The 26,530-nt window shown below is 34.3% G+C and overlaps 1 protein-coding gene across 1 annotated transcript; it reads right to left on the reverse strand.

Moving 5' to 3' along the window:
* Window positions 1-7,318: 7,318 nt before the first annotated feature.
* On the reverse strand, window positions 7,319-15,030 carry LOC149143115 (phospholipase A1-Igamma2, chloroplastic-like). The gene is made up of 4 exons (XM_089451682.1): window positions 14,293-15,030; window positions 14,018-14,256; window positions 7,738-7,847; window positions 7,319-7,593 (listed from the first exon to the last, which is right to left on the reverse strand). Exons 1-4 carry the CDS (start codon window positions 15,028-15,030, stop codon window positions 7,319-7,321), a joined length of 1,362 nt encoding a protein of 453 aa, XP_089307808.1.
* Between the last annotated feature and the right edge of the window lie 11,500 nt (window positions 15,031-26,530).

A 26,530-nucleotide genomic window follows, 5' to 3' on the forward strand; every position in this document is an offset into this window, starting at 1 on the left:
TAGTCAACATCAGAGAAAATTCAAACGACACAGATCCATTAAAACCTTGAAAGTTTGTTCATGAACTCTCCGAATCTGGTATAAAATGTGTACTGTATTTGAAATTTCAATTTGCCATTAAATTAATGGGACATGAATTCCCACAAAGGAGTTCAGAAAGGTGCAATTAAGTTGAGCTTTCAACTTGTCATTCAATTGATGGACACTGAATATTAAATATAAAATAAATATATAAGAGTAGCATGTGAGTGTCAGTTTTATAAAGAAGATTCTTTTTATTATTAATAAAAATATAGATAGTTGGTTTCATTTTAAAGGGTTATAAATATGAGTTATAAATACCAGACTTAAAGGGTTGTAAATATGAGTTATTAATTGTATTTACTCAAAACTTGATAAATAGCAATTTAGCAATTTCTTTTTAATTGAGTGACTCAAATTCATGTTTCTTTAGGTTGAAGGTAAAGCCACTAAAGTGGAAAAAATTGTGATGCCAATAATCAGAGGGATTGTCATCATGGGGTGATAAGAAATTTAATATTCCAAGAAGAGGAGGTAGTAGTAGATTCTAAATAAATTAGCAATGCAACAACATAAATGTTTGCAACAAATTTAGAGAGATCCACCTTCTTGAATAATGCACATACTACATGGATAATGGATTTCTGCACTTTATGCCTTATGGTGTTTCCTTTGCAACATCTGGTGCAAATGACTGCCCCTTTTTTTAGGAGAACAACTTTGAGCAACCAAACACTGACATTCTGTCTTCACAAGGAAGGTGTTCTCTACCAAGCCTAGCTTCTCTCTCAGAACCTTAGCATCCCCTTTGCAAAGGGTTTCATTAGAATGGCAACAACCCGCATTTAAAGCATTTCTCCACCCCTCCTAATTAGAAATACAATTTTTGGTTCTCTACTAATTTTCTCCACACCCATTTAATCTAACAATGGACATAGAGCATGTATATTATTAATAAAAATATAGATAGTTAGTTTCATTTTAAAGGCTTATAAATATGAGTTATAAATACCAGACTTAAAGGGTTGTAAATATGAGTTATTAATTGTTTTTACTCAAAACCTGATAAATAGCAATTTAGCAATTTCTTTTTAATTGAGTGACTCAAATTCATGTTTCTTTAGGTTGAAGGTAAAGCCACTAAAGTGGAAAAAATTGTGATGCCAATAATCAAAGGGATTGTCATCATGGGGTGATAAGAAATTTAATATTCCAAGAAGAGGAGGTAGTAGTAGATTCTAAATAAATTAGCAATGCAACAACATAAATGTTTGCAACAAATTTAGAGAGATCCACCTTCTTGAATAATGCACACACTACATGGATAATGGATTTTTGCACTTTATACCTTGTGGTGTTTCCTTTGCAACATCTGGTGCAAATGACTGCCCCTTTTTTTAGGGGAACAACTTTGAGCAACCAAACACTGACATTCTGTCTTCACAAGGAAGGTGTTCTCTACCAAACATAACTTCTCTCTCTCAGAACCATAACATCCCCTCTGCAAAGGGTTTCATTAGAATGACAACAACCCGCATTTAAATCATTTCTCCACCCCTCCTAATTAGAAATACAATTTTAGGTTCTCTACTAATTTTCTCCACACCCATTTAATCTAACAATGGACATAGAGCATGTATATTTATACCTGTGTGTTGGAAATACCATTTTATATTTTAATGTTTATTATTTTTGTTTTATTATTATTAGTTGAATTCCTTCTTAACAAGTGGTTGTGTTTCTTTTGGTTTTAGTGAAAGTATGGGCTCCAATGTTGGCTCTCTTATCATGGAGTATAATTCATCTTTGAGAATTTTTCGATTACTAAATTAGGTTAGTCAATTGCTTAAAATATTAAATTTATTTCAAAAAAATTTTGTTACTTTATAGGTTAGACACTGGCTAAATTTATTTCAAAAAGTTTTTGTTACTTTATAGGTTAAACACTGGCTTGAAATATTAAGCGTATTCCAAAATTCCAAAATGTTTTTGTTACTTTATAGATAAGGCATAGATTTCTTGGCTCTATGATGAAAATAATGAAGGGAAAATACATGTTAATCTGTTACTTGTGCTCTTTGACTGAAAAATAAACGCTGAGAGAATAATGCATATTATGCTAATTGAGGAATGTTTTTCACTTGTCGAACTTATAGTATTGAATTTAACACACTAACACTTTACAACAATGAACTAACAATATTCATGATGAAAATAGCAATATGGAAGATTTATCTGCATAATGAAAAAGGCAATATGGGAGATTCCAATCACGTTCCAAGGCATTTTTTAAAATGTGGATGTGACAAAAGGTTGTTGTGGAAGGTGTTGTTTGTATATGGGAAATTTCTTGATCATTGTGTATAATCCTAATGTTGGTAGATATGTCTACTAAGTGGTTCTAATTAATGGGACATTGATTTGAGTGTTCAATATATTTTTATTCTTTATCAAAGTATTCTTTTGTTGTATTTGTGTTCTTCAATTTATGCCTTACGGCGTTTCCTTTGCAACATCTGGTGCAAATGCTAGTTAAAATTATCTCTTGAATTTATTTTCAATTTATTTTACAATAAAATCAAATATTTTTTATTAACATCTAACCTTAAATTGATACTTGAAACAAAATACATTAATGTCTTACCTTAAATTAATACTTGAAACCTTAAATTAATACTTGAAACAAAATACATTAATTTCTAACCTTAAATTAATACTTAAAACAAAATACCTTTATGTTACAATTCAATGAGTTATTTAAAATAATAAAGAAGCACTTATATTTATATTTTTTTTAATTTAGAAAGTATTAATCATTAATCTCATAACATATTATCAATAATTTTTAATAATTGTGTATCAATAAAAATAAAATAACTAAAATTTAAATTATATTTTTAAAATTGTAAATTATTATATTTTTAAAATTATAAATTAAAATTAATAAATTTAAAGAATTAAGTAATATTATCATAATATAAATAATTTAATAAAACTACACTTAATTATATCATAATTTTTTTTAATATAAAAACAAAAACCAACTATTATCAACATTTCAGAAATTAAAATATGTGTTGTTAAACTCCTAAAGGCGGAGACGAATTCTTCTCCTATTGGCAAAAAAACTTCAAATTTAATCGTCAATTGCTATAGGTAATATATTGCCAAAAATATAGATATATTGAATATTTATCTGGACCCGAAGCTGCTCCTTGTCCGAGAGGGAAAAAACTGTAAATTTTATTATAAATAAGAAAAGAAAAATATCATATTTAAATATTTATTATAAAAAAATATTTAACTAAAATTAAAATTTATTATGGTATAATATAAAAAATATAGAATAGATATTTAAATATTAGATATTTTTTATAATAAATATTTTTTATTAAATAATTATTATATAAATTTTTATATTTTTTAAATTATTAATATTATGATGTTTTTGGAATTTTTTTCCATTATTAATAATATATAATTTTAAGAAATATATTGAAAAATTAAGACTTTTTAATATTTAATTAATTATTTACAATTAAATGTTAATGGTCATATAAAAATATATATTATAGATTTAATATTTATATTAACATTTGATAAAATCTTATGTAAAAATTAGATAGCATGGAGTGGGCAGCCTGCAAATACCCATTCAAGCAACTATTTTATATGCAAGATAATACTTATTTTCGTCATAAACCTTCACTCTTTTTTCACTTTATTTCAGGACGACTTTCCTTGTGATAGTGAACATGCCACATGCTACTTAAGAGGATTGGAAGCTCTCTAACGACAGGTTTATCCATTCTATTCTTAAAACGATGCCTCTTATTTGACCTTTCGATTTAGAGCAAGTTTCAAAACCTTCTTTGGAAAGAGAGATTCGTTCTACTTTTCGTACATTTTTTAGTTACAGGGCTGCATAAATACAATCAGCTCATTTTTAAAGTACAAGAATAAACAAAAATCATAGATAAAAAAAAAAACCTTACATTTTTTCTAAAGCGCAAATTGCATAATAAATTTTTAACTATTATCTTAAAGTGGCAAGCTTGATGGAAGAAAGTGTGACATTCAAATTTATCAATAATGTGATACAAAGTTAACTAAAAATAAATATTAAAATGTGTACTTAAAAAAAACATCTTAAAAAAAACTATTTCAAAACTTCCACTCTAAAAATTATCATTGCTATTTCTTACAAAATCACATAATGCATCCGCACATAATTGAATTGGCCCATAAAAAGACACACCATAAGGGAAAATAGAACGATAAATTCAATGAAAACAGTGTCAACTCATGCGCTGAACTAAAGGATGAATGAAGTATCTAAATCAGATTGAGTTTGGATGAAGGATAAATGAGCTTGCATGGATAGGAGTTGAATATCATCACCCAACAAGCACGCACTTCATTATAATGCAGGTTTGATTCATTTGTCATTCCGGAGAGTTCGGTGTTGCTGTTTGAAGTGATAGTTTGTATGGTTATACATTAGAACAGTGTGTGGGAAAGAATCGACATCTTAGGTGTGGTGCCTGTTTTCCTTCCAAAAAGATCTTTGTGCCCACGCCATTGAAAGAAAATTGCAGAATTGAATACCTCAGTAAAAGACAATAAATCTTAGGCGAGAAAACCTATCAATTTTCTATAATGTAAAACCAATAGTGAAGACTATATATCGATCCAATTTACTACCAATAGTGTATGTGATGTATATGCAAACATAAATCAGAGGGATGTTCAAATGATATGCTTGCAGTGTCAATAGGCTTGGCATATAAAGTTACAAAATTATAATGTCTATTTCTCGAAAAGAAGAAGATTGGTGATTAGATTCCAGGACATTAATCGCTCAGCCATTGATGAATAAAGGATGTCAATTCCCAATGTATCATGTGGCAGTAAAAGGCAAGTTGAGACAAGTCAACAAGGGATGGATAATGTGACTTTATATTTAGGCCCACATGTGCTCAATAATAGACATCCATAGAAAACGAGAGGGGAATAAGACTAGTTTTGCAACAATAAAGAGGAAAATAAAACTCACACTACATGTAGCTAATGGCAATGGACTCAAAATATTATATAGTCTAGTGACACAGTCAGTGCTCTCTTACAACACTCTAGAATGTAGAAGAGCTTTTGCCTCTACGCTAGAGTTGTTGTTGTGAGTTGTAGTTGCATCAACCAACAAACATGAGAAATCTCATTAAGGTTTTGGAATGCCACCAATGCCTTGAAAAGTGTCTCTAACGGATTGGAGTGTACCCACAATGTCCATCATAGTAGGTCATCCTTCAGGAGAATCTCTTCTGTAAAGCAAACCCATGCTTAAGAATTGATTGAGGCAGCTAAGATCTTTATCGGTTTGAGTGCTCGTACTAGCCCCTCTCAATAAAGGCCCCTAGCAATAATTTGTCTATCCATCTGATACTTAATATAATGTATAAAAAAAGTATGGAAAATAGAAAGCATCAAATGCCATCCAGGTACCGTAGGATAAATACTTTGTCATATGATTACGTGTACTAAAGAAATGAACCTTCCAAATAAAATGCAAACAAAGGGAATGCTATCTTGCTATGTTCATGAAATGTTAGTACTCCAAATGAATTGCCCACATTGATCACATCATTGTAAGTTGTATCAATCATACCATTGTATGCGGTGGCAAATCAGTATTAGCTTTACATGTTATGCTTCATTGCTCACTGAAAAGATCCTTACCTCAGAAATCGAGGTCAAGATAGCATATATTTTGTAGTATGTAGGATATCAAGATTTGATGGCAACAACATTTGATAATATGGAAAAATTTTGACATGTTAAAAGCCTAGGAAGGTCAGTATTGCAACAAAGAATATGAAACTGAGATCTAATGTGGTTGTATGCGAGGCATTCTAAGAGGAAGTGATTTTCATCATCGATGTTCATATTCTCCGAGAGATGGCAGATCCTTTCCATCCATGGTGTTTTAGGAACTGCCCAATGATTTGTTTCACTATGGAGCTCATGAGTGTTCCTTCTAATCTTGGCTATATTAATTTTCTTCTTTGAGCTAATTAAAACAGAGAGATACTTTCGATGTTGTAGGGTGGAGTTCATGCAAGCTAATAAATAGGTAAAATTGTTTTTAATATTTTACAGTAAATTAATTACTTTTATTGCCAAGCCAACTTGACTATTACCTTTACATATTCATAATGAAATAAATTAAAAATATTTTACTAATAAATTTTGCAAAATTATTAATAGATTTCAGGTATTTATATCAGTTAAAAGAACTATGAATTCATAATTAAAAATATTTTAAGATAAATATTAAGTTTACTAAAATTTAAAAAATTAAAAATTAAATATATATATTAAAAATATATGTTATAAAGATTTACTCGAAATTTTTAATTTGTAAATAAACTTTTTTACGATAACTTAGTTTATTAATACTATATACATAAAATAAACCATAATACATTTAAAAAAAGATGATTCAGAAAAAAAAAAAAATCATAAATACTTCAAAAATAAAGTCTCATTGATTTATATATATTGTTATATGGTGGTTAAATCCTAGGATAAAAAAATTGCCCATGATATAACGACTTATGCAGTCTTATACCGCAGCCACGTTTGGGGCTGATCACATGATTTGCTCAAAGAGAGACCCCGGTGATCATAAAGTCCATGGAAAAATTCGGTCACTGATTTTACTAGTTCACAGGGGTTTCACAGGATTGAATCAGTCATCTTGCTCGTTCATTTTCTTGATCTTGCTGCTGGTGCTGCCACCAGAAGGGGAATCCGAAGTCGCAGCAACTGTGAGCAGACAGCCATGACAGCCCTGGCATGTAGCGCGGAGCCTGCAAATACGCATTGAAGAAGTCTTTCTCTGGAAGCTAATGGAACGACAAAAATTGCCTTCGATTCTGATAGAGTCAAATAACTAGTTTTATCCCCATGGCATCTCGACATTTATCCTTGGCACTTCCATAATGAAATAGGTCAGAATCATTTTATTACACGTTAGTTGATAAAAGAGAAAAATGTTAGCTTCTGATAGAGGGATCTAGGCAGTCTTATAATACAACCACTTGTGCTGGTCACGTGATTGGCTCAAAAAGATCACATCACATGATTTGCTCGAAGAAAGCTCATGGTGATAATAAAGTCTTGGAAAAAATTCAGTCAGTGATCTTGCTGGTTCACGGGGGTTTCGGAGGAGTCAATCAGTCATCTTATTAGTTCTTGTTCTTCTGCAGGTGCTGCCCCGAAAAGCGAAATTCTAGGATCAGTGAGCCGCAGCAAACGGAGCAGGGTCTCTATTCCCTGAAGATTTGAAAGGTTTTCCGTTCCCGACATAGCCGTCAATTAGATGAAGATAATTCTTTAAACTGTGGGCGTAAGCGGGATCAATATTATGGAGCTCTCTCAGAATGGGAGAGTCGTTATTATTCAAAACAATTTTCACGCCCACGTGAAAATATGTCCAGGGAAACCAATCCAACATTTGACTCAACCATGTCCAGCAGTTCTCGTTGAAAACAAGTCCAGGAAGTTTGGGAACTGTTGAAATCTAATTTCAACGCAGCTGCCAGAAACCGGTCAATAAACCTCGTCGGAAAGCTCTCGGGTTGATTTCAGGCAGAAGGAATAATCCGGCAAGGAGCTCCGAGAAAATATGGAGCTGACGCGTGGTTGACCCCTGACGTAACGCAACGTAAGAATCTCGGGGGTTAATGTTCAGCACTTGTTGGCCTTCCGATATCATTTTCGCCGTTCGATTTGCTCCACTCCTTTCAACCGTTGATTGATTAAACCTGCACACGGGCCTACATCAAATTAAAACTCATGCGTGGAGTAAAAGACTTATGGGTTGACCGCCGTATGAAAGAATTTAATGAATTTATGTGTTGTTCGTAGTTTTTAGGTAGATGCTTTTAATATAAGTATGGGCACGTATAATATATGTTTTTTATATATTTTTTTATACGGCATGTATTAAAAAAAAGGTCGTATGTAATAATTTTATGTTTTGAGTGTGTTGACCTTTTTTATGGATGTATCGCACATGGTTGGAAATAGAGTGTTTTCACAGCAGCGTAAAAAAAAGAATGATGGAGCAGTAAAAGAAAAACACACAGCAGTGTGTAAAATGAGAAGAACCAGGTGATGTAATTTTTGGAATAGCAAAAACCATGTGTGGTTTTGCACAGCAGTGCAGAAAGGAAATGGTGGAGCGATTTTTGTAACTCTGTGTAAATTTCTTTTACAGCAGTATGTAAAATTGTTTTACACCAGTAAATGTGAATGGAGGTTTTACAGCAGTAAATGTTAATGGGAATTTTTCCAGCAGTGTAAATTCTCATATGGAGACACAGTGAATGTTTTTTTTGTTTTAATGAATAGAAATATTTTATGGTGAAATCCTCTGTTCCTCAGTGAAATTTTTTTAAGTCTTCTGTGTGCACAAAAGATCCTGGAGCAAAAGAAACAGAGCATTGCCTCTGTGTGTTTGAATATTTGGTTTTTGGTATTTTCCCCCATCAAAAATACCTAACAGTGGTATCAGAGCAGGATCAGGCTCTTTAAGGAAGTTAAAGAAGCTGAAGGGAGAAGGTTGTTGTAGCAGCAAAACTTCTCAGGCAGATAGAAGACTCAGACAACAAAGGATTCAGGTATTCTTCATAGCTATCTTATTTGTTATTGAAGAGACAGTCAGTGTTTTAAATACACAGTCAAGGAATGGCTAGCACAAGCACTGGTATGGGTTTGTTTAACACCCAGCTCCCACAGTTTAATGGGAAAAACTATGACTACTGGGCAATAACCATGACAGCCCTGTTTGCCTCTCAAGACTTATGGGAAATAGTTGAGGAAGGTTTTGAAGAACCAGCAGATGAAACTGAGTTCAATGCACTAACTCAGGGAGAGAGAGATCAGCTGAAGAGCAATAGGAAGAAGGATTCGAAAGCCCGTATGTTGTTGTATCTAGCAGTAGACCAGAGTGTGTTTCCAAGGTTAGCAACAGCTAAGACAGCAAATGAAGCATGGCAAACCCTTAAGACAGCCTATCAAGGCATGGAGAGAGTGAAGACAGCAAAACTACAATTGCTGAGAAAGGATTTTGAGAACTTGAACATGAAGGAGTCAGATAACATTGACTCATTCTTCACTCATGTGATTGGTGTAATCACACAAATGAGAACTCATGGAGAAACCATTGAAGACAGAAGAATTGTGGAGAAAATATTGAGGGTCTTACCCTCAAAGTTTGATGCAATAGTCACCACCATTGAAGAGACAAAGGATCTCTCAAACTATTCAGTTGATGAGCTACATGCATCACTGATAACACATGAGCAGAGGTTGAGTAGGAATGAAAACTCATCTCTTGAGCAAGCCTTCAAGACCCAGATGTCCTTTGGAAGAGGAAGAGGTCAAGGAAGAGGAAACCGAAGAGGAAGAGGCAGAAGCCAGAACAGAGGTGGAAGGAACAGCCCATCAAATGCACAAGGAACAGGCAGCAATCCAAATCAGAACCAAGGTCAAGGCAGCAGCCAACAAAGAGAACAGTTTCATGCTCAAGGACAGAGGTATGATAAATCTAATGTTCAATGCTATTATTGCAAAAAGTATGGGCATTATGCTAGTGATTGTAGAAAGAAACAGCATGATAAGAATAGCAGACAAAATGCAAATGTTACAAGAGAAAACAACAGTCAAAATAATGTCCTGTTAGCTTGTAACATGGCTGAAACACATAGTGAAGACATATGGTTTTTAGACTCAGGTTGCAGCAACCATATGACAGGGAATATAGCCCTCTTTTCAGCCTTAAATCAGAATTTGAAATCAGAGGTCACACTAGGAACTGATAGTAAAGTCTCTGTTATGGGAAAAGGGGAGATAAAAATATTTACAAAACAAGGAGAAAGGAAAACCATAGCAGATGTCTACTATGTCCCCGGAATGAGATGTAACCTATTGAGTGTTGGACAGCTTATCCAAAAGGGTTACAATGTTTACTTTGTAAATGATGTGTGCACCATCATGGATATACCACCCAGCAAAAGATGCATTGCTGAAGTGAAGATGACAAGGAACAGGATGTTCCCTCTCCGGATCAGGGCAGACATGAAAAACAAAGGTGAAATGGCAGCAGTCACCGAAGAGGCCTTCCAAAGCGTGCCAAAGGATGAGAACTGGTTATGGCACTTGAGATTCGGGCATCTAAATTTTGGAGGTCTAAACTTATTGAGCAGAAAAGGAATGGTAAAAGGATTACCATTGATAGAGAAACCGGACAGCCTATGTGAAGGCTGCATTTTGGGAAAACAACACAGAGAAAGTTTTCCATCAGGGAAGAGCATAAGGGCAAAGGCACCCTTAGAGATTATCCATTCAGATTTGTGTGGACCAATGCAAGCTGCATCATTAGCAGGCAGCCTATATTTCTTGACATTCATTGATGATTTTACAAGAAAGACTTGGATATATTTCCTCAAGAACAAAAGTGAAGTCTTTGAGAAATTTCAAAATTTCAAAGCACTTGTGGAGAACCAAAGCGGGCTGCACATAAAAGTATTGAGAACTGATAGAGGAGGTGAGTATATCTCAAATGAATTCCTAAAGTTTTGTAGAGAAAATGGAATACATAAACAGTTTACAACTAGGTACACTCCGCAGCAAAATGGAGTTGCTGAAAGGAAGAACAGGACCATCATGGATATGGCGAGGAGCATGCTAAAGGCAAAGCATTTGGGAAATGAGTATTGGGCTGAAGCTGTACATTGTGCAGTGTATATTTTGAACAGGTGTCCTACAAAAGCAGTGATGAACAAGGTGCCAGAAGAAGCATGGAGTGGAAGAAAGCAAGGAGTCACCCACATGAGAGTTTTTGGATGTGTGGCCTATGCACACATTCCAGATCAGCTAAGGAGGAAGTTGGACAGCAAAGGGGAGAAATGTTTATTCATTGGATACAGTGAGGAATCCAAAGCCTACAGGTTGTATATTCCATCTAGCAAGAAGTTTTTTGTGAGCAGAGATGTTCAATTCATTGAAGAAGAAGCTTGGGATGGAAGCATAGAGAAAACAGTGAATGTCAAGAACTGTTTGTCTCATGATGAAGATGAAGAGGAGGTGGCTGAAATGCATCCCCAAACAGCAGCGCCAACACAAGGACAGCAAGGGACACCATTGAGGATCAATGAGAGTGCTTCTCCAAGCACACCACAAGGAGGAAATTCAAGTGCATCATCAAGCACTTGCACACCAAATGAAAGAGGTAAGAAGTTCAGAAATCTAAGTGACATTTATAATGAAGGAATGAATTCCTTATTTGCCTTGTATTGTCATGTTGATGATCCTATTCATTTCGAGGATGCAATCAAAGATAGGAAATGGATAGAAGCTATGGATGAGGAGATGAATGCCATAGAGAGAAACAAAACATGGGATTTGGTTGAGTTACCAAAAGGCAAAGAAGTCATTGGTGTGAAATGGGTCTACAAGACCAAGAGCAATGCTGAAAGCAAGATAGAAAGGCATAAAGCAAGGCTAGTTGTCAAAGGCTACAAGTAGCAGTATGGAAGAGATTATGAGGAGACTTTCGCCCCGGTTGCAAGAATGGAAACCGTGAGAGCAGTGCTGTCCATAGCAGCTCAAAACAAATGGAAAGTCTACCAAATGGATGTGAAATCAGCATTCCTAAATGGAGTGTTAATGGAAGAGGTCTATGTGGAACAGCCTCTCGGATATGAGAAGAAAGGTGAAGAGCACAAAGTGTGCAAATTGAAGAAAGCTCTTTATGGGCTGAAGCAAGCGCCAAGAGCATGGTACAGCAGGATAGATTCATATCTATTGGATAATGAATTTGACAAGTGTGAAGGAGAACCCACAGTCTACATCAAGGAAAAAGATGGTAAAATTTTAATTGTTGTTTTGTATGTTGATGATGTGATTTTCACAGGTAATGATGATCAGCTCATTAAAAATTTTAAATCAGTCATGAAGGATGAATTTGAAATGACTGACATGGGTTTCTTGAGATACTTCTTAGGCATAGAAGTAGATCAAAATGAAAAAGGAATTTTTATATCTCAAGCAAGATATGTAAATCAAATTTTGAGCAGATTTAAAATGGAAGAATGCAAGGCAGCAATCACTTCCACAGTGATGGGATTAAAGCTCAGCAGAGAGGACAGCAGCAAGGATTTTGATCCTAGCTTGTATAAAAGTATTGTTGGCAGCCTCATGTACTTAACAGCTACTAGGCCTGATTTAATGTATGCAGTTAGTTTAATTTCCAGGTTCATGGAGAGGCCGAAGGAGGCACATTGGCAGGCAGCAAAGAGAATTTTGAGGTATGTCAAAGGTACCAAAATGTTTGGAATTCTATATCATGCCTCAGAACATTCAGATTTGGTTGGATACACTGACAGTGATTGGGCTGGAAGTGTAGATGATCGGAAGAGCACTTCCGGTTATGTTTTTAATATGGGTTCAGGAGCCATTTCATGGGCTTCTAAGAAGCAGTCCATTGTAGCATTGTCTACAGCAGAGGCTGAATATGTGGCAGCTACAGCAGCAGCATGTCAAGCAGTGTGGATGAGAAGAATGTTGAGAAGCTTAGGCCAAGAGCAGGAAAAAGCGACAGTGATCTTTTGTGACAATAGCTCAACTATTGCACTGTCAAAGAATTCAGTGTTTCATAAGAGAACGAAACACATTGATACAAGGTTTCACTACATCAGAGAATTAGTGAACAATGGAGAAATTGTCCTAGAACATTGCAGGACTCAAGAACAGGTAGCAGACATCTTGACAAAGCCACTTGATCAGAAAAGCTTTGAATTTTTGAGAAAATGTCTGGGTATGACCGAATGCCCAGCTGTTGAAATTAAAGGGGAGTGTTGAAATCTAATTTCAACGCAGCTGCCAGAAACCGGTCAATAAACCTCGTCGGAAAGCTCTCGGGTTGATTTCAGGCAGAAGGAATAATCCGGCAAGGAGCTCCGAGAAAATATGGAGCTGACGCGTGGTTGACCCCTGACGTAACGCAACGTAAGAATCTCGGGGGTTAATGTTCAGCACTTGTTGGCCTTCCGATATCATTTTCACCGTTCGATCTGCTCCACTCCTTTCAACCGTTGATTGATTAAACCTGCACACGGGCCTACATCAAATTAAAACTCATGCGTGGAGTAAAAGACTTATGGGTTGGCCGCCGTATGAAAGAATTTAATGAATTTATGTGTTGTTCGTAGTTTTTAGGTAGATGCTTTTAATATAAGTATGGGCACGTATAATATATGTTTTTTATATATTTTTTTATACGGCATGTATTTAAAAAAAAGGTCGTATGTAATAATTTTATGTTTTGAGTGTGTTGACCTTTTTTATGGATGTATCGCACATGGTTGGAAATAGTGTGTTTACACAGCAGCGTAAAAAAAAGAATGATGGAGCAGTAAAAGAAAAACACACAGCAGTGTGTAAAATGAGAAGAACCAGGTGATGTAATTTTTTTTGGAATAGCAAAAACCATGTGTGGTTTTGCACAGCAGTGCAGAAAGGAAATGGTGGAGCGATTTTTGTAACTCTGTGTAAATTTCTTTTCACAGCAGTAAACTTATGTAAATTTTTGTAACTCTGTGTAAATTTCTTTTCACAGCAGTAAACTTATGTAAATCTTTTTTTTACAGCAGTATGTAAAATTGTTTTACACCAGTAAATGTGAATGGAGGTTTTACAGCAGTAAATGTTAATGGGAATTTTTCCAGCAGTGTAAATTCTCATATGGAGACACAGTGAATGTTTTTTTTGTTTTAATGAATAGAAATATTTTATGGTGAAATCCTCTGTTCCTTAGTGAAATTTTTTTAAGTCTTCTGTGTGCACAAAAGATCCTGGAGCAAAAGAAACAGAGCATTGCCTCTGTGTGTTTGAATATTTAGTTTTTGGTATTTTCCCCCAACAAAAATACCTAACAGGAACAATATCGTTCTTGTTCACCAACCGCAACACCTTCACTCCCACCTCCGCCATTAGCAGGGCGAATGCTCTATTCCCAACGCGTGGGCTCGCGAATGCAAACACAGTCACAGGTATAGGCTGTCCCGGCAAATTTGCGTTAAGGTTTTTCTTAACGTCATATGAGCTTAAGGTTGCGAGAGCAGCTCCTAAGCTGTGTCCAGTTAAAGTTACGCTCAAACTTTCTTCCTTCTATTCATCTCCGAGTCTTAAAATTTCTGAAATAACAGTATCTCTTGCAGATATTGAATTGTCTCCATGAGAAGTGTAACAGCTGAAAAATCCCTCCTCCATTCGGACGCCGTTGTCGTTTAAAGGAGCAGTAGACGATAATCCGGCTCCGATGCGCTTGTGTTTGAGAGGAGTAATTGATAATCTGGCAGGAACTAAAATATCTCTTGCGTCCTCTATCCATTCCTGAGCCGTTTGGGTTCCTCTCCACGCTACTACAATATCCCGCCGTCCTAGTCTTCGTATCTCTTGAGTATCTGTGCAAACTACAATAAACCCAATCCACACAGATTGCTCTATTTTCCTCCCTAAGATATCTGTGTCCGCATACAAATATTTGGTCACTTTATAGCCCTTGGGGTAATACTGGGAATCACCGGCCATTTCACTGCTATCGAACAATTTATCAGGACTATACTTAGCCCCACCATAACCATTCATCAAAAGTTCACTATCAAACGCATCGTAGCACAACTCTGCAAAATCACCATATCTGAGAATCTCAGCTTTGAATACTGGATTAATGGGATCTAATAACCCATTCCACGACTCTGCTCCTTCAATATCTTGCCACATATCTGCAAGCGCTATGTTTTCGTATCGGCCCATCTCTTTTACTAGTGGGTGTCTTGAAGAACAGGCGATCGATTTTCGGTTTTGGGTCCGGATCAACTTTTTATGGAGAAGAGTGCCCTTGCTGCTTGAAGCTGTAAGGAATGAAGGGAGCATCCCCATCCTTCGTAGTACTGAATACAGGTGATCTATGAAGCGAGACATGAATTTCTGAATCTCAATGTCCTCAAGTATAAAAAGGCCGGATATCTTAAAAGACAGTTCTGCTTCTGTGGTTTTATGCAAGTTGTTAGCTTAGTTTTTCTGATGTGCAATGCCAATCCCAATATGTGTATCTTACCAGAGCTTGGTACGCGTATATATATCGATATCATACACGAAATTCATTAGCAGCAGCAAGCGGATTGATTTCCTGGATTCGAGGTTAGTAAATTTGACACGGTTGCATGAGGCCAAAGGATTGACTTTGACTATGAATTGTTTACATGGTATTCCTCTGCCTTCAGATTTTAAACTTTTAATCGTTCAAACGTGCGCACGTCTTTTTCAGGTTCCCCACTCCCTTTCCCCCAATTCTAAGGGGTTCCAAGCAAAACGATGAGATAAGAAAGTTAATCGACATCCTTCTCCCATATCATTGGAGATCACCGGTGTTCTTCCACTCTGTTCCACGTTTTTTCATTCAAATCACTCTGTTCAACGGTAATCTCAATAAGTGAGTTTGCTTTTTTGTTCAACGGAGAAGGTCGTTGAATTTGTCAAATCTATTTTACAGTTACCGTGACTGCCTGTGCTATCAATAGGAGACTTGTCTAATGATAATCTTAACGGTAATGTTATTAACAGTGTTTGCTTCTTTCGGTCAATTGAGAAGGTTGCCGAATTTGTCAAATCTATTTTGCAGTTCCGTGGCCACAGCCGGTATCATGAATTAAACACACGTTCCTGTTATTAATAGCTCAGCCGTTCAATGGTAATCTTGATAACAGTGTTTTAGGTATTCAAGTCAAATCAGAATTTTGTTTTATCAATAACTCGCTTGTTGAATGGAAATCTTCATAACAGTGGTTCCTGATTTGGTCAGGCCATAATCGGTATTGGAAAATAATAACAGCGAGTAAAGTGGATAAGAATCTAACTCAATTGTTCGACATAAAGTGGATAAGAATCTAGAAAGACAATTAGATTCTGAATATTAGTTTTTAAATTTTAAAAAATCAATAAGAATGTGAATATTTTTTTTGAAATTTTAGAAACACAATTGCAATGTGAATAATATTTTTTAACTTTTATATTTAATTTAGAATGCGAATAATATATCTTTGAGTTTTATATTTAATTTAAATGTATTATATGTTTTAAGTTAATAAATCATAATTGTCACATGGATACTAGTTGTGTGGTGGGTAATAAAAATTTTAGATATAATATTAAAATTTTAATTAATAAATAATAATTGTTGAAGTAGATAGTAGTTGTTAGGTGGATAATAGAAATTTGACTTGTATAAAATATTTTAAAATATAATATTTATATTACTATATACCAATCAAAGGTTGATATGATTAATTAAAAAAAATGTTATACGAAATTATTCGTGGTTTTTTGAGATGTGGTGTTGATAAGTCATAATATTACCCAATGGTATTGTAAATATCTATAGTCAATAATCTTGTTTCATACTTTCATAAATGTATAGATGTTTAACTTTGTTCTATATATTTTTTTAACTTATCTAGCTTATATATCAATTATTTCTACAAGTAATAATAATAATACTAATTTAAAATAAACATATATATATATATATAGATATAGATATATACTTCTTTGATATGAGATGTACCATATAGTAAGCATTTTGATACTTTTTTACCAATTGATCCTTATAAGTGTTTATCATCTATTCAATTTATATGACATCCATTGTATATATATATATATATATATATATATATATATATAATTTGTTAATTAATTTTTATGTTTTAAAAAATTATAAAAAAATATTATATTAAAGAAATTGTCTAAACATTACATTAATTATGATATTTTAAGATTGCAGGTTATCACTCTTGAGCTATTAAAAACGTCCAATTCTATCACATATTTTCAATAACACCAACCAGGATCCATCTTAATTTGGGATCTACCATACCTGTTTCAAATCTCTTTTCACTTTAAAAGTGGTTTGCAACTCAAGGCATTTGATTCCTTCCGGGGGTTTCGTACACTACGTATTAAGATGTATATAGGTTTTTTTATTATTAATTATAGATATAAATATAAATATAATTATTGCTTTTGTATTTTATAATTTTATTTAATTTTATTTTTATCAAGTGAAAATGTTAAGGATTACATCTCTACTATACTTGGACCAAATGTTTATATAGGAGTTATGTTTAGTTATGAGCCTCAAATATAAAGAAAAATTGTAATAAAAAGTGGATCAAGTGAGGGGAAATCTTAGATAAAATATAATATTGCAAGTTTCCCAATCTTTATTTGCCAAACTTAGGGGGAGGGGGGGAGGGGCATAATACTAATTAAAATGTAATATTATTACATTTTACATAATATTTCCCATCACCCCAACCTAAATATCAAATCTTACTTAGTATTTCACCTAACCAATGTTAATTTTGTAATTAAGTTTGTTTACTTTTAAACTTCAAATATGATGAAAAATTACAATAAGAAGTGGACGAGTGGAGGTAAATACTCCATGAAATGTAATATTATAGTATTATGTTTTACACAATATAAATTAGTAAAAATTGGATGGGGGTAGGCAAAAATATTAAGTAAAATGTAATAATTACATTTTACCTAATATTTCCCCACCTCCTCCACTCACCCTAGGTCACTTTCATAGCTAAGCTTATTCAATTATTATTAATATTAGACATAAATCAAAAGAATATATTACAATTATTATATTATAGTGATTATCAAAGAATCCATTAGAATGAAGAAGTAACTATTGTAAGGGACATGTTGCGAGTTAAGGGGAAGGGTCCTAACCAACAAATGAAATACATACCTTTGATGCTTCTATACATATCTACACATTATGTATTCACCCATTCAATAATAGAAAAAAAGCATAAAAAAGATGCAGGGCCACCAAACATATCCAAACAATTTCCCAATACGAACATATCCTTAAAAAAAAATTACCTTTACAAGCTACATGCATTCAATGCCATCATTTTCTAAAGTTAATTATGTATCTAAATATTTGCATTATATTATGTTATGTTATGCCTAGCATATTGGCCTAGAGAATGCCTCTTAGCCTATTAAAAGATGAATAATTTTGTTTAAAAAATGAAAAATATTATTCTAAATTTTAAAATAAAAATATTATATTTTAAAATGTTATATTCAAAATCTATAGTCCAAAATGGTTAAAAAAAATTAACAAATAAAATGCTCTGACACTCCATAAGGGTTTTGGTAGCACTAGGGTTTAGGGCCTCCTGATACCACATAGCAGGCTCTCCTCCTCACTCACGCATCTTTCACCACTCCCTGACATCGTCCTTTGACTGAGCGAGCACATGTTGGGCCCTCCCGGGTGAGGGAGATCAACCCCCTCCTTCAGATCAGTACTACCCGATGCACACCGAACACACAATGATTGATCTTCTAGTTTAGGGGAACATAAGGGTAAAAAAATTGAAACACCTTCTCTGAGAGCTTAATGGAAGTCCCGAATACAGGGTCAATGCATTCCAAAATATGCAAAGAATCCATGAGTTGTGATCCCTAACCATCGCCTAGAACAATCTCGATAATTCATGCTGGATCATGCCATAATCTATAAATTTATTGGAATTTGGCCCAGAGAATCGAATATTCTTCGATGGATCAAAATCAAGTGGTAGTTGAAATCTCCTTTTGATCTTCGTCTCTGCGCCAAGGGTTTCATCACAGTGATCTTCGAAGATCTCGATGACCATAAGTGCATTTTGCACAATAGACCATATTTCATGAACAATGTTTAGTTGTACATGAGGCACTGGCAACCCTGCTACAGCTCAGAGAACGAACAATCTTTAGCTACCCCCATATGTGTCTCACTGTACTCTCTGCCAGAGGATTTATGGGAATGGATATTCTGGAAACAATTGGAAACTCCATAGGTGACTTTGTCGAATTCTCAAATATCACCAGGCATCGATCATTCTCCTCCTGCGCTCAAATTGTGTCTACATGAACATATCACAATCCCTCTCAGAGTCTGTGGAAATAGAGTACCAAGATGAAATCTGGTCCCATCATCAAATCGGGTACCAATCCCTGCAATACAATATGTTGGCAACACTCTTTACCGCCACGGTACTTATTCTCTCTTTCGGCATTGTTTAACTCACCAAGAGGCTGAAAAAGCATTAAATGATTTCCATTATGGAGCGTGTGGTGGTCATTTGTTTGGGCATGCCACTACCCAAAACATATTACGTGATAGTTATTTTTGGCCTTCCATGTTTAAATATTGCATAATTGCAGTTGGAAAATGAGATAATTGCCAGGTCTATGATCATAAGATGCCAGTGCCTCCATCTCCTCTTCACCCTATTATAGTTGTTGGTCCTTTTGCGAAATAGGAGATAGATTTCATCCCCTGTAACCCTCACTTGGCCGGGGGGCATGGCTATATTATCCATGGAGTTGATTACTTTATGAAACTGGCTGAAGCAATGCCTACATATAAATACAATGATGAAACTGAAACAATTTTTATTTTCAATCATGTGATTGTTCGGTTTGATCTCCCACAAGCTATTGTTACGGACCATGGTGGTCATTTTTGTAACTTTCTAAACACTGAACTATCAAAACATCTTGGCCTACGCCATGATAGCTTTACTCCTTATTATCCACAAGAAAATGGTCAAGTCAAAGCCTTCAATACAATTTTAACAAACATGATTAAATGGGTAATTGGTATTCATAAAGGAAACTCGCATACCATGCTTTCTCCAGCACTCTGTCCATGTCGTACTACCACAAAAACATCTATGGATTTTACTTCCTTCCAAATTGTTTATGTCTTGGAGGCATTATTTCCACTTGAATGTGAAATTCCATCTTTGAAACTAGCCATCGAATTATTACCAGCTACCTCTGCAGAGGAAGAGCGTTTTTTACACTTATCACGTTTAGATGAAACTCGCTTTGAGGTTGCATTGGCTAGCGACGCTCAAAAAAAATTAGTTAAATATCAATTTGATCAAAATGTGAATCCTCGTTCATATGCATAAGGTGACCTAGTATTAGTTTATGATCATTCTCATGACAAGTTAGGTGCAAGAAAATTTGAGCCCATGTGGCATGGCCCTTACATTATAAAACGTGTATTAGCTAAAGGAGCCTATGAGCTGGTGGATTATCATGGTACTCCCTTATGAAATCCTCGAAATGGTCTTTATGTAAAGAAATATTATACATAAAATATTTCGTGGATATTTGTACATTATTTAGTAGTTTTTAGGTGTGTGAAATAGCTTATACTTTACAATTTCTTGCCACTTCTCCTGCTTATCTTATTTAGCACTTGATTTGTAGATGTCGATGTTCACTCAAACTTACGTTGGATTTGTTGATGGTGCTAGTCATATAACTCAAAATTTGTCTTTTGCAACCTGGGTTATTTATTCACCGAGTGATGAGTTAGTCTCTATTCATGGAATATGGCTCGATCAAACAACAAATACTATAGCAGAATATAGTGTAGTTATTGAACTATTATATGATGCCATCTCATTTGGTATTCGATGTTTGATTGTTAGGTTATATTCGCAACTTGTAGTATTACATTTCAACAATGTGTATTTAGTAAGAAGTTCATCAACGTTAAGAATTTTTTTACAGGTCTGTCTTTTGGGAAGGCAGTTTGATTACAGTAAATATCAACACATTCCAAGAAATTCGAACACATAAACTGATGCAATAGATAATCATGTGTTAAATAGACATTTGCTACATTTATAAAGTAAAAAAATATTCATCCACATACTGATCAAATATAAGTTGGAATCAAAGTAGTAGTCTTCATTAGTATAAAGTTGGTATAAACATACACCATACCAAAATGTCATCCGAGGAAATAAGGCCCCGTGGCCTTTATTATCCGAATATGTCAATACAAAAATCAAAATGTGACCCAAATAAATAAACAACTAAGCATGATTATGCTCATGATAGAAAACTATGGCACGGTCAACTCGACACAACAATTACCTAAGTGGTTCTGGAACTCCAACCATGTGTCGTTGGTATCAAAGAGGTATATCATCTACCTAGTCTCTGGGATATCTAAATTCAACCTCTCGAGGTTGTGTTCTAGCTCTGTTAATGCCTCCACTACATCTAGGTTAGCTACCACAACTATTATAGGCTCCTCACCTCGCCTGTCAAACTGTCTTAGCCTTGCTGGTCGGATTAGGTACACATCTACATATGCATTTCAGATAATTAGCCTTTGAAGATTAAAAAACAAATAAAATATTAAAATTAGAAAAAAACATCAAAATATCAAAATTATTACTTAGGTCGCCCCACTACACTCCTGTTCGATGTGGGATATCAGGGTCACCTATGTAATCCATCACCACATATGGTAAGTCATCAATATAAATGATTTGTTGACCCAACCAGAAAAAAAAAACTCAGGGGTATATCTCACCACCAGTCCATCACCTCCATGAAGCACCATAAGTGGGGCCCATCTCAGCATACGTGGATCTTTGGGACCTACCTCATCCGCTAAAATTTTCTCTCGCCAAAGGAGTGGAATCCTCTCTAGGGAAAAAGAAACCAAAATTTCACCATAACCGAAGTGCTTCAATTTTTCATTTTTGCATCTGGTTAGCTATCCTTTCATGTGCATAACCACTGCCTCCGACCAGTTAAATATCGTGGATTCCCAACATTCCATGGCAGTCTACTTCTATGCCCGTGTGGTCAAATGAAGAGCTGTGCTATCACACAATTTGATGACTGTAAAAACTACGGTCCTCAAAGGCAGGATCCTAATGGTCTGAATGTCAATATTTCCATCCTTGAGTTGTGTGCTGCCACAAAAACATCGTAGATACCCATCAATAGTGTCTCCATCTGTTCTCTACCCAAATAAAGAAATATCATCTCCTCTAAGAGAAATCCCAGTCAGGAAGTAGATGTCATCAACATCAATGGTAACACGATGATCTATGATCACAGATCATTGTTCCTGGTCATTCTAGGTCCTTACAAACCATGTCATTAGATCTACCTGAGCTTTCATCCTAGGAAAGCAAATTTTTCAAAACGCCATAGGTTCTCAAAGACTGCAAAGTAGTTGGATTTGCTAAAGCTACTAAATCAGTGGCTTCATGTTCTCTCTCCCTCCATTCCGTTTTGGAATAATCAATAGACATGAAATAACATTTAAAAAGAGTTAGAATCAATCTTGAAGCCAAAAAGCTCATTTTTTTGGGCTTATTTTAATTATTTAAAAAGTCTCGATGTCTGTGTTGCCGGTATTTTATAAATAGGGCGTAACTACATATACTTATAGGAATATTTCCGCATAGGTTGCACTTTTCTGTGTATAAAAGATTATCGGCCTGCACTAGCCTGATGGAGACAGCCCGCGCAAGGTCAAGGGAACATATTTTGACAAAATCTCTCCAAAAAAATATTGCAAGCCTAAAATGAAAATCTGAATAGATGAAACGATAGATCATGAGGATATCTCTCACCTCGAGGAAATGGTATGCAATTTCATCCACCAGTTGGCTCAAAATTAGTCTCGGAAGTTCCTTGGTAAAAATGCCCATTTTATCTACTCTCAAATGGTAAAAATTGAATTAATTTTTCAATTTTTATAGGTTTTTGAGAAATTAAAATATTATTTTTTATGATTGGGACCTTTAAAAGTGAAAATTTTATGTTTTTTCCCTAATACGGATCAATTATGATGATTTATTGAGTTTTAAATGTGTAGAACATGTTACAACGTAAAAATAAATCATTTTGACTATCAACAAACTTTTATTACCTTTCATGCTCTTAAAAAATTACGAAAAGTGAAATCATGGTGTCCTCTTTGAGCCCTTCTCAGACTCTTGAAATATGAAAATATAAAAATAAATGAACAATAGTCCACTCAGTATAAGTTCATGCCTTTTACCCCTTGACTAGACTCATTAAAATTAAACAGTATAGGACTCGATGATCATAACAAGACCAAACCATTCCTTCTTAGGCTTCGTTAAAAATACTTTGATGGACTCATCTGAAGGATGAGCTTACAAGACAAGCATATGTTATCCTCCTCAAGCTTGTAATAAATAAAGAGGTACTTGCCAGAAATGGTGGGGGAAAATTGGGAAAAGATGTTCGTTTTACATTAATCATAAAGGAAGTATGTCGCTCTTGAATACAACACTTCATCACACTAGTGTCCGGGTTGGGAAATCCATTTGTCTTACAGTTAATCGAACACCATTGAAAGTCTTCAGCTAGTTTTGAGTATTATTGTTAAGTCAAATGCTGCCAAGTCAATTTTCATGTCGTAATGTTTTAAAGAGAAGTTCAACCTTAGTTCATGTTCCTTTTCAAATTTTAGCCTTAAATCACGTCGTCCATCCCCGAATCTATCTTTGTAGGCTATTTTTCAAAAATTGAAACTATGATTTGTGTCGCAGGATTTCCTACGACGGGTCACTTCCTATCGACTTCACCTCATTGTCTAGGAAGTTTATCTAGAAACCTTCATTACCTTGAGGCCTGCATGCGTTAATGGTAGGTTTCTCGCCTTCAGCGATAGGTTCCCATCATTAGCCTTCAATCAAATGTTTCTATGAGTGTTTAGATCACTTATTCACACTTTATATATTGTACTTGAGGTACCTTGAGAGCCATTGTCATTATTGGTGGTTTCTCTTGCACTTGTTAACGATTCATATCATTGGTCGGTAATCAAGTGGTTTCTACCATGTTCGACTTTGAGACATTCACTCGCATGGTTAGATTCATATTATGGATAGAGAAGATGAAGATCAAGACCCTAGATCTACTTTCATCAATCCAGGTTGCGAGGAGTTTTATATTCATGATTATGTAGACAAAATCATAAATGGATGGCTGCGTCCATACTGTGTCTACTATCGATATGATTCTGGAGATTTTTCGTATATTCTTTGAGTTAGCATTACTCTGAGGATGGGAATTCGTATAAACCCAAGTCATATAAATCCTAAGATAAATATTATAAACCCAAGGGAATAATATTAAACCCAAGGAAAAAATATTATACACTGAAGGAACATAAACCCTAAGATAAATATTTGTCACAATCCAAAATTGGAATATGGTTGACCATGGTTTATTTTCATATTGAGATAATGTTTGTTGCAATGCGACGTTGGACAATGGCTGACAATCATTGACCATGGTTGATCTCCATATTGAAAATTATGTGTCACAATGCGATGTTGGACCATGGTTGACCATGGATGACCATGGTTGATCTCCATATTGAAAAATTATTTGTCACAATGCGATGTTGGACCATGGTTGACCATGGATGACCATGGTTGTGACAATGTCACATTGGACCAAGAGACAGTCTTTGTCTCAACGTGACCATGGTTGACAAGGGTTATTGACGATGGTTGACCATGATTGACCATGTTTGATCATGGTTGAGACAACCTTTTTCACAATGCAACATTGGAACATGGTTGACCATGGTTAATTTTCATATTGAGACAATGCTTGTCACAATGCAATATTGGTTGATTTTCATATTGAGAAAATCTTTATCACAGTGGACAATGGTTGACCATGATTGTAAACCCAACGAATTTATATTAAACCCAAATATTAATATTAAAAACCCTGTGAACAATATTATACCCTTGGAATATGAAGCCTTAAATTAATAAACCCTATAAATTAATAATTTATACACATTTTTAATGAAAAAATTCAAAATATAGTGCAAAATCTTAAAAACAAATCAATAATAGATAATGATTTTTTCAAAAGTAAATTCATAAAAAATAAAAAGAAACGAAATATGAATTTGTAAATTCATAAATTCATTTACTGTAATCTCATTTGAATATATTAAATTTAAAAATGGAACCTATCATGGAACTTACTAATATAAATAATGTACTTCATAAGTAAGATATTTAAATGTCATATTAAGCAAAATATTTCAATGTCAACTAATATGTACAACAAAAAAGAAATACATTTTCATGGTTAAAACATTTTTAAGAATTTCAAGTAATGTTATTATTTTAATATTGGGCTATATTGTTTTGTTAATTTTATGTTTGAAATGCAATTTATTTTTTCAAATTTTGCATTTAAAAAAATTACATCAGTCTAAAAACTTCTTAGATTTTAGATTAAAATAGATCAATATTGATCTTTAAAGAAAAAAACTAATAAGATCAGCTTGCAATTTGGAAATTTGTTATTAAATGGTTGCTAATAATTCATTCATGCTACTTTGCCTAATTCTCCATTAATCCTACACTAAAAACCTAGGACAAACCAAATTCATAGTTTAGCTACCTTTATACATTTGTATTTTAAAAGTAAATTAATGTTCCATAGGACACTCCTTCAAACTATTAACATCTAAATAATACTCAGTTACCAAATTTACACCCGATACATAATTGATCTTCGTGAGATTCATTGCATAAGCTGCTCAAAACTTGTACTTCTCATTTGTGCGGCGATGCATATTCCTCTTGAGGGTAAATGTCCCATAAGTCGGTCTCATGTTCCAGTATCAAATTCCCAAACTTCTCATAGAGGTTGTCCATGCTGAATTTTCCACTAGAAGACACATGTGGTAGTGTACAAATATAGGTATCTTCCGATACTGGTAAAGTAGACACGGAAGTAAGTTGTTGCCACAATTATAGGAAAATACCTTGTTATATATGGTATAGAAAACTTTTTTATTAATCGAAGAAGGCATTTCACTCACAACTTGTAGACCACATTCTTCTAGGGTGAGCAGGAGATTGGAGTAGACAATATGATATTCAAACATGTTGAGGGACATCTTAAACCCATAATGCATGGAATTTATTTGCATCATAGTGAAGACATAGGAAAATACCATGTTATATATTTTCTTATATAGAAATGAATGTTATAAATAATAATGAAAAACTTATCATGGAGGAACTTATTAGAATTTAAATAATCTCAAATCCATAGGAAATTGGTGGGTGGGGAGACATGTGGCACGAATATATATTTTTAAATTAATAAAAAGTAATTGACCATTTTGCTAAATAAAATTTTCTTATATATAAATGAATGTTATAAATAATAATGAGGAAATCATTAGAATTAGAATAATCTCAACATGGAGGAACTTATTAGAATTGGAATAATCTCAAATCCCTAGGAAATTGGTGGTTGGGGAGCCATGTGGCACAAATCTAATTTATTAAATTTATTAAAAGTAATGGACCATTTTACTAAATAAAATTTGCTTATATATAAATGAATGTTATAAGTAATATTGAGGAAGTTATTAGAATTGGAATAATCTCAACATGGAGGAACATATTAGAATTGGAATCATTTCAAATCCCTAGGAAATGGCTTGGTGGGGAGCCAGGTTGCA

Source organism: Pinus tabuliformis, chromosome X, assembly GCF_031772625.1.
Source record: "Pinus tabuliformis cultivar Carrire ecotype Pingquan chromosome X, CPIR1, whole genome shotgun sequence".
Lineage (NCBI taxonomy): Eukaryota > Viridiplantae > Streptophyta > Pinopsida > Pinales > Pinaceae > Pinus > Pinus tabuliformis.

What these genes read in the sequence shown, in the direction of transcription:
- LOC149143115 (XM_089451682.1), bottom strand. Translation starts at nt 15,030, where the DNA reads ATGGGGATGCTCCCTTCATTCCTTACAGCTTCAAGCAGCAAGGGCACT. An exon ending in CAATATCTGCAAGAGATACT is followed by an intron (nt 14,257 to 14,292) that starts GTTATTTCAGAA and finishes GGAGATGAATAG; the next exon opens with AAGGAAGAAAGTTTGAGCGT. An exon ending in AGATTCTTACGTTGCGTTAC is followed by an intron (nt 7,594 to 7,737) that starts GTCAGGGGTCAA and finishes AGATTTCAACAG; the next exon opens with TTCCCAAACTTCCTGGACTT.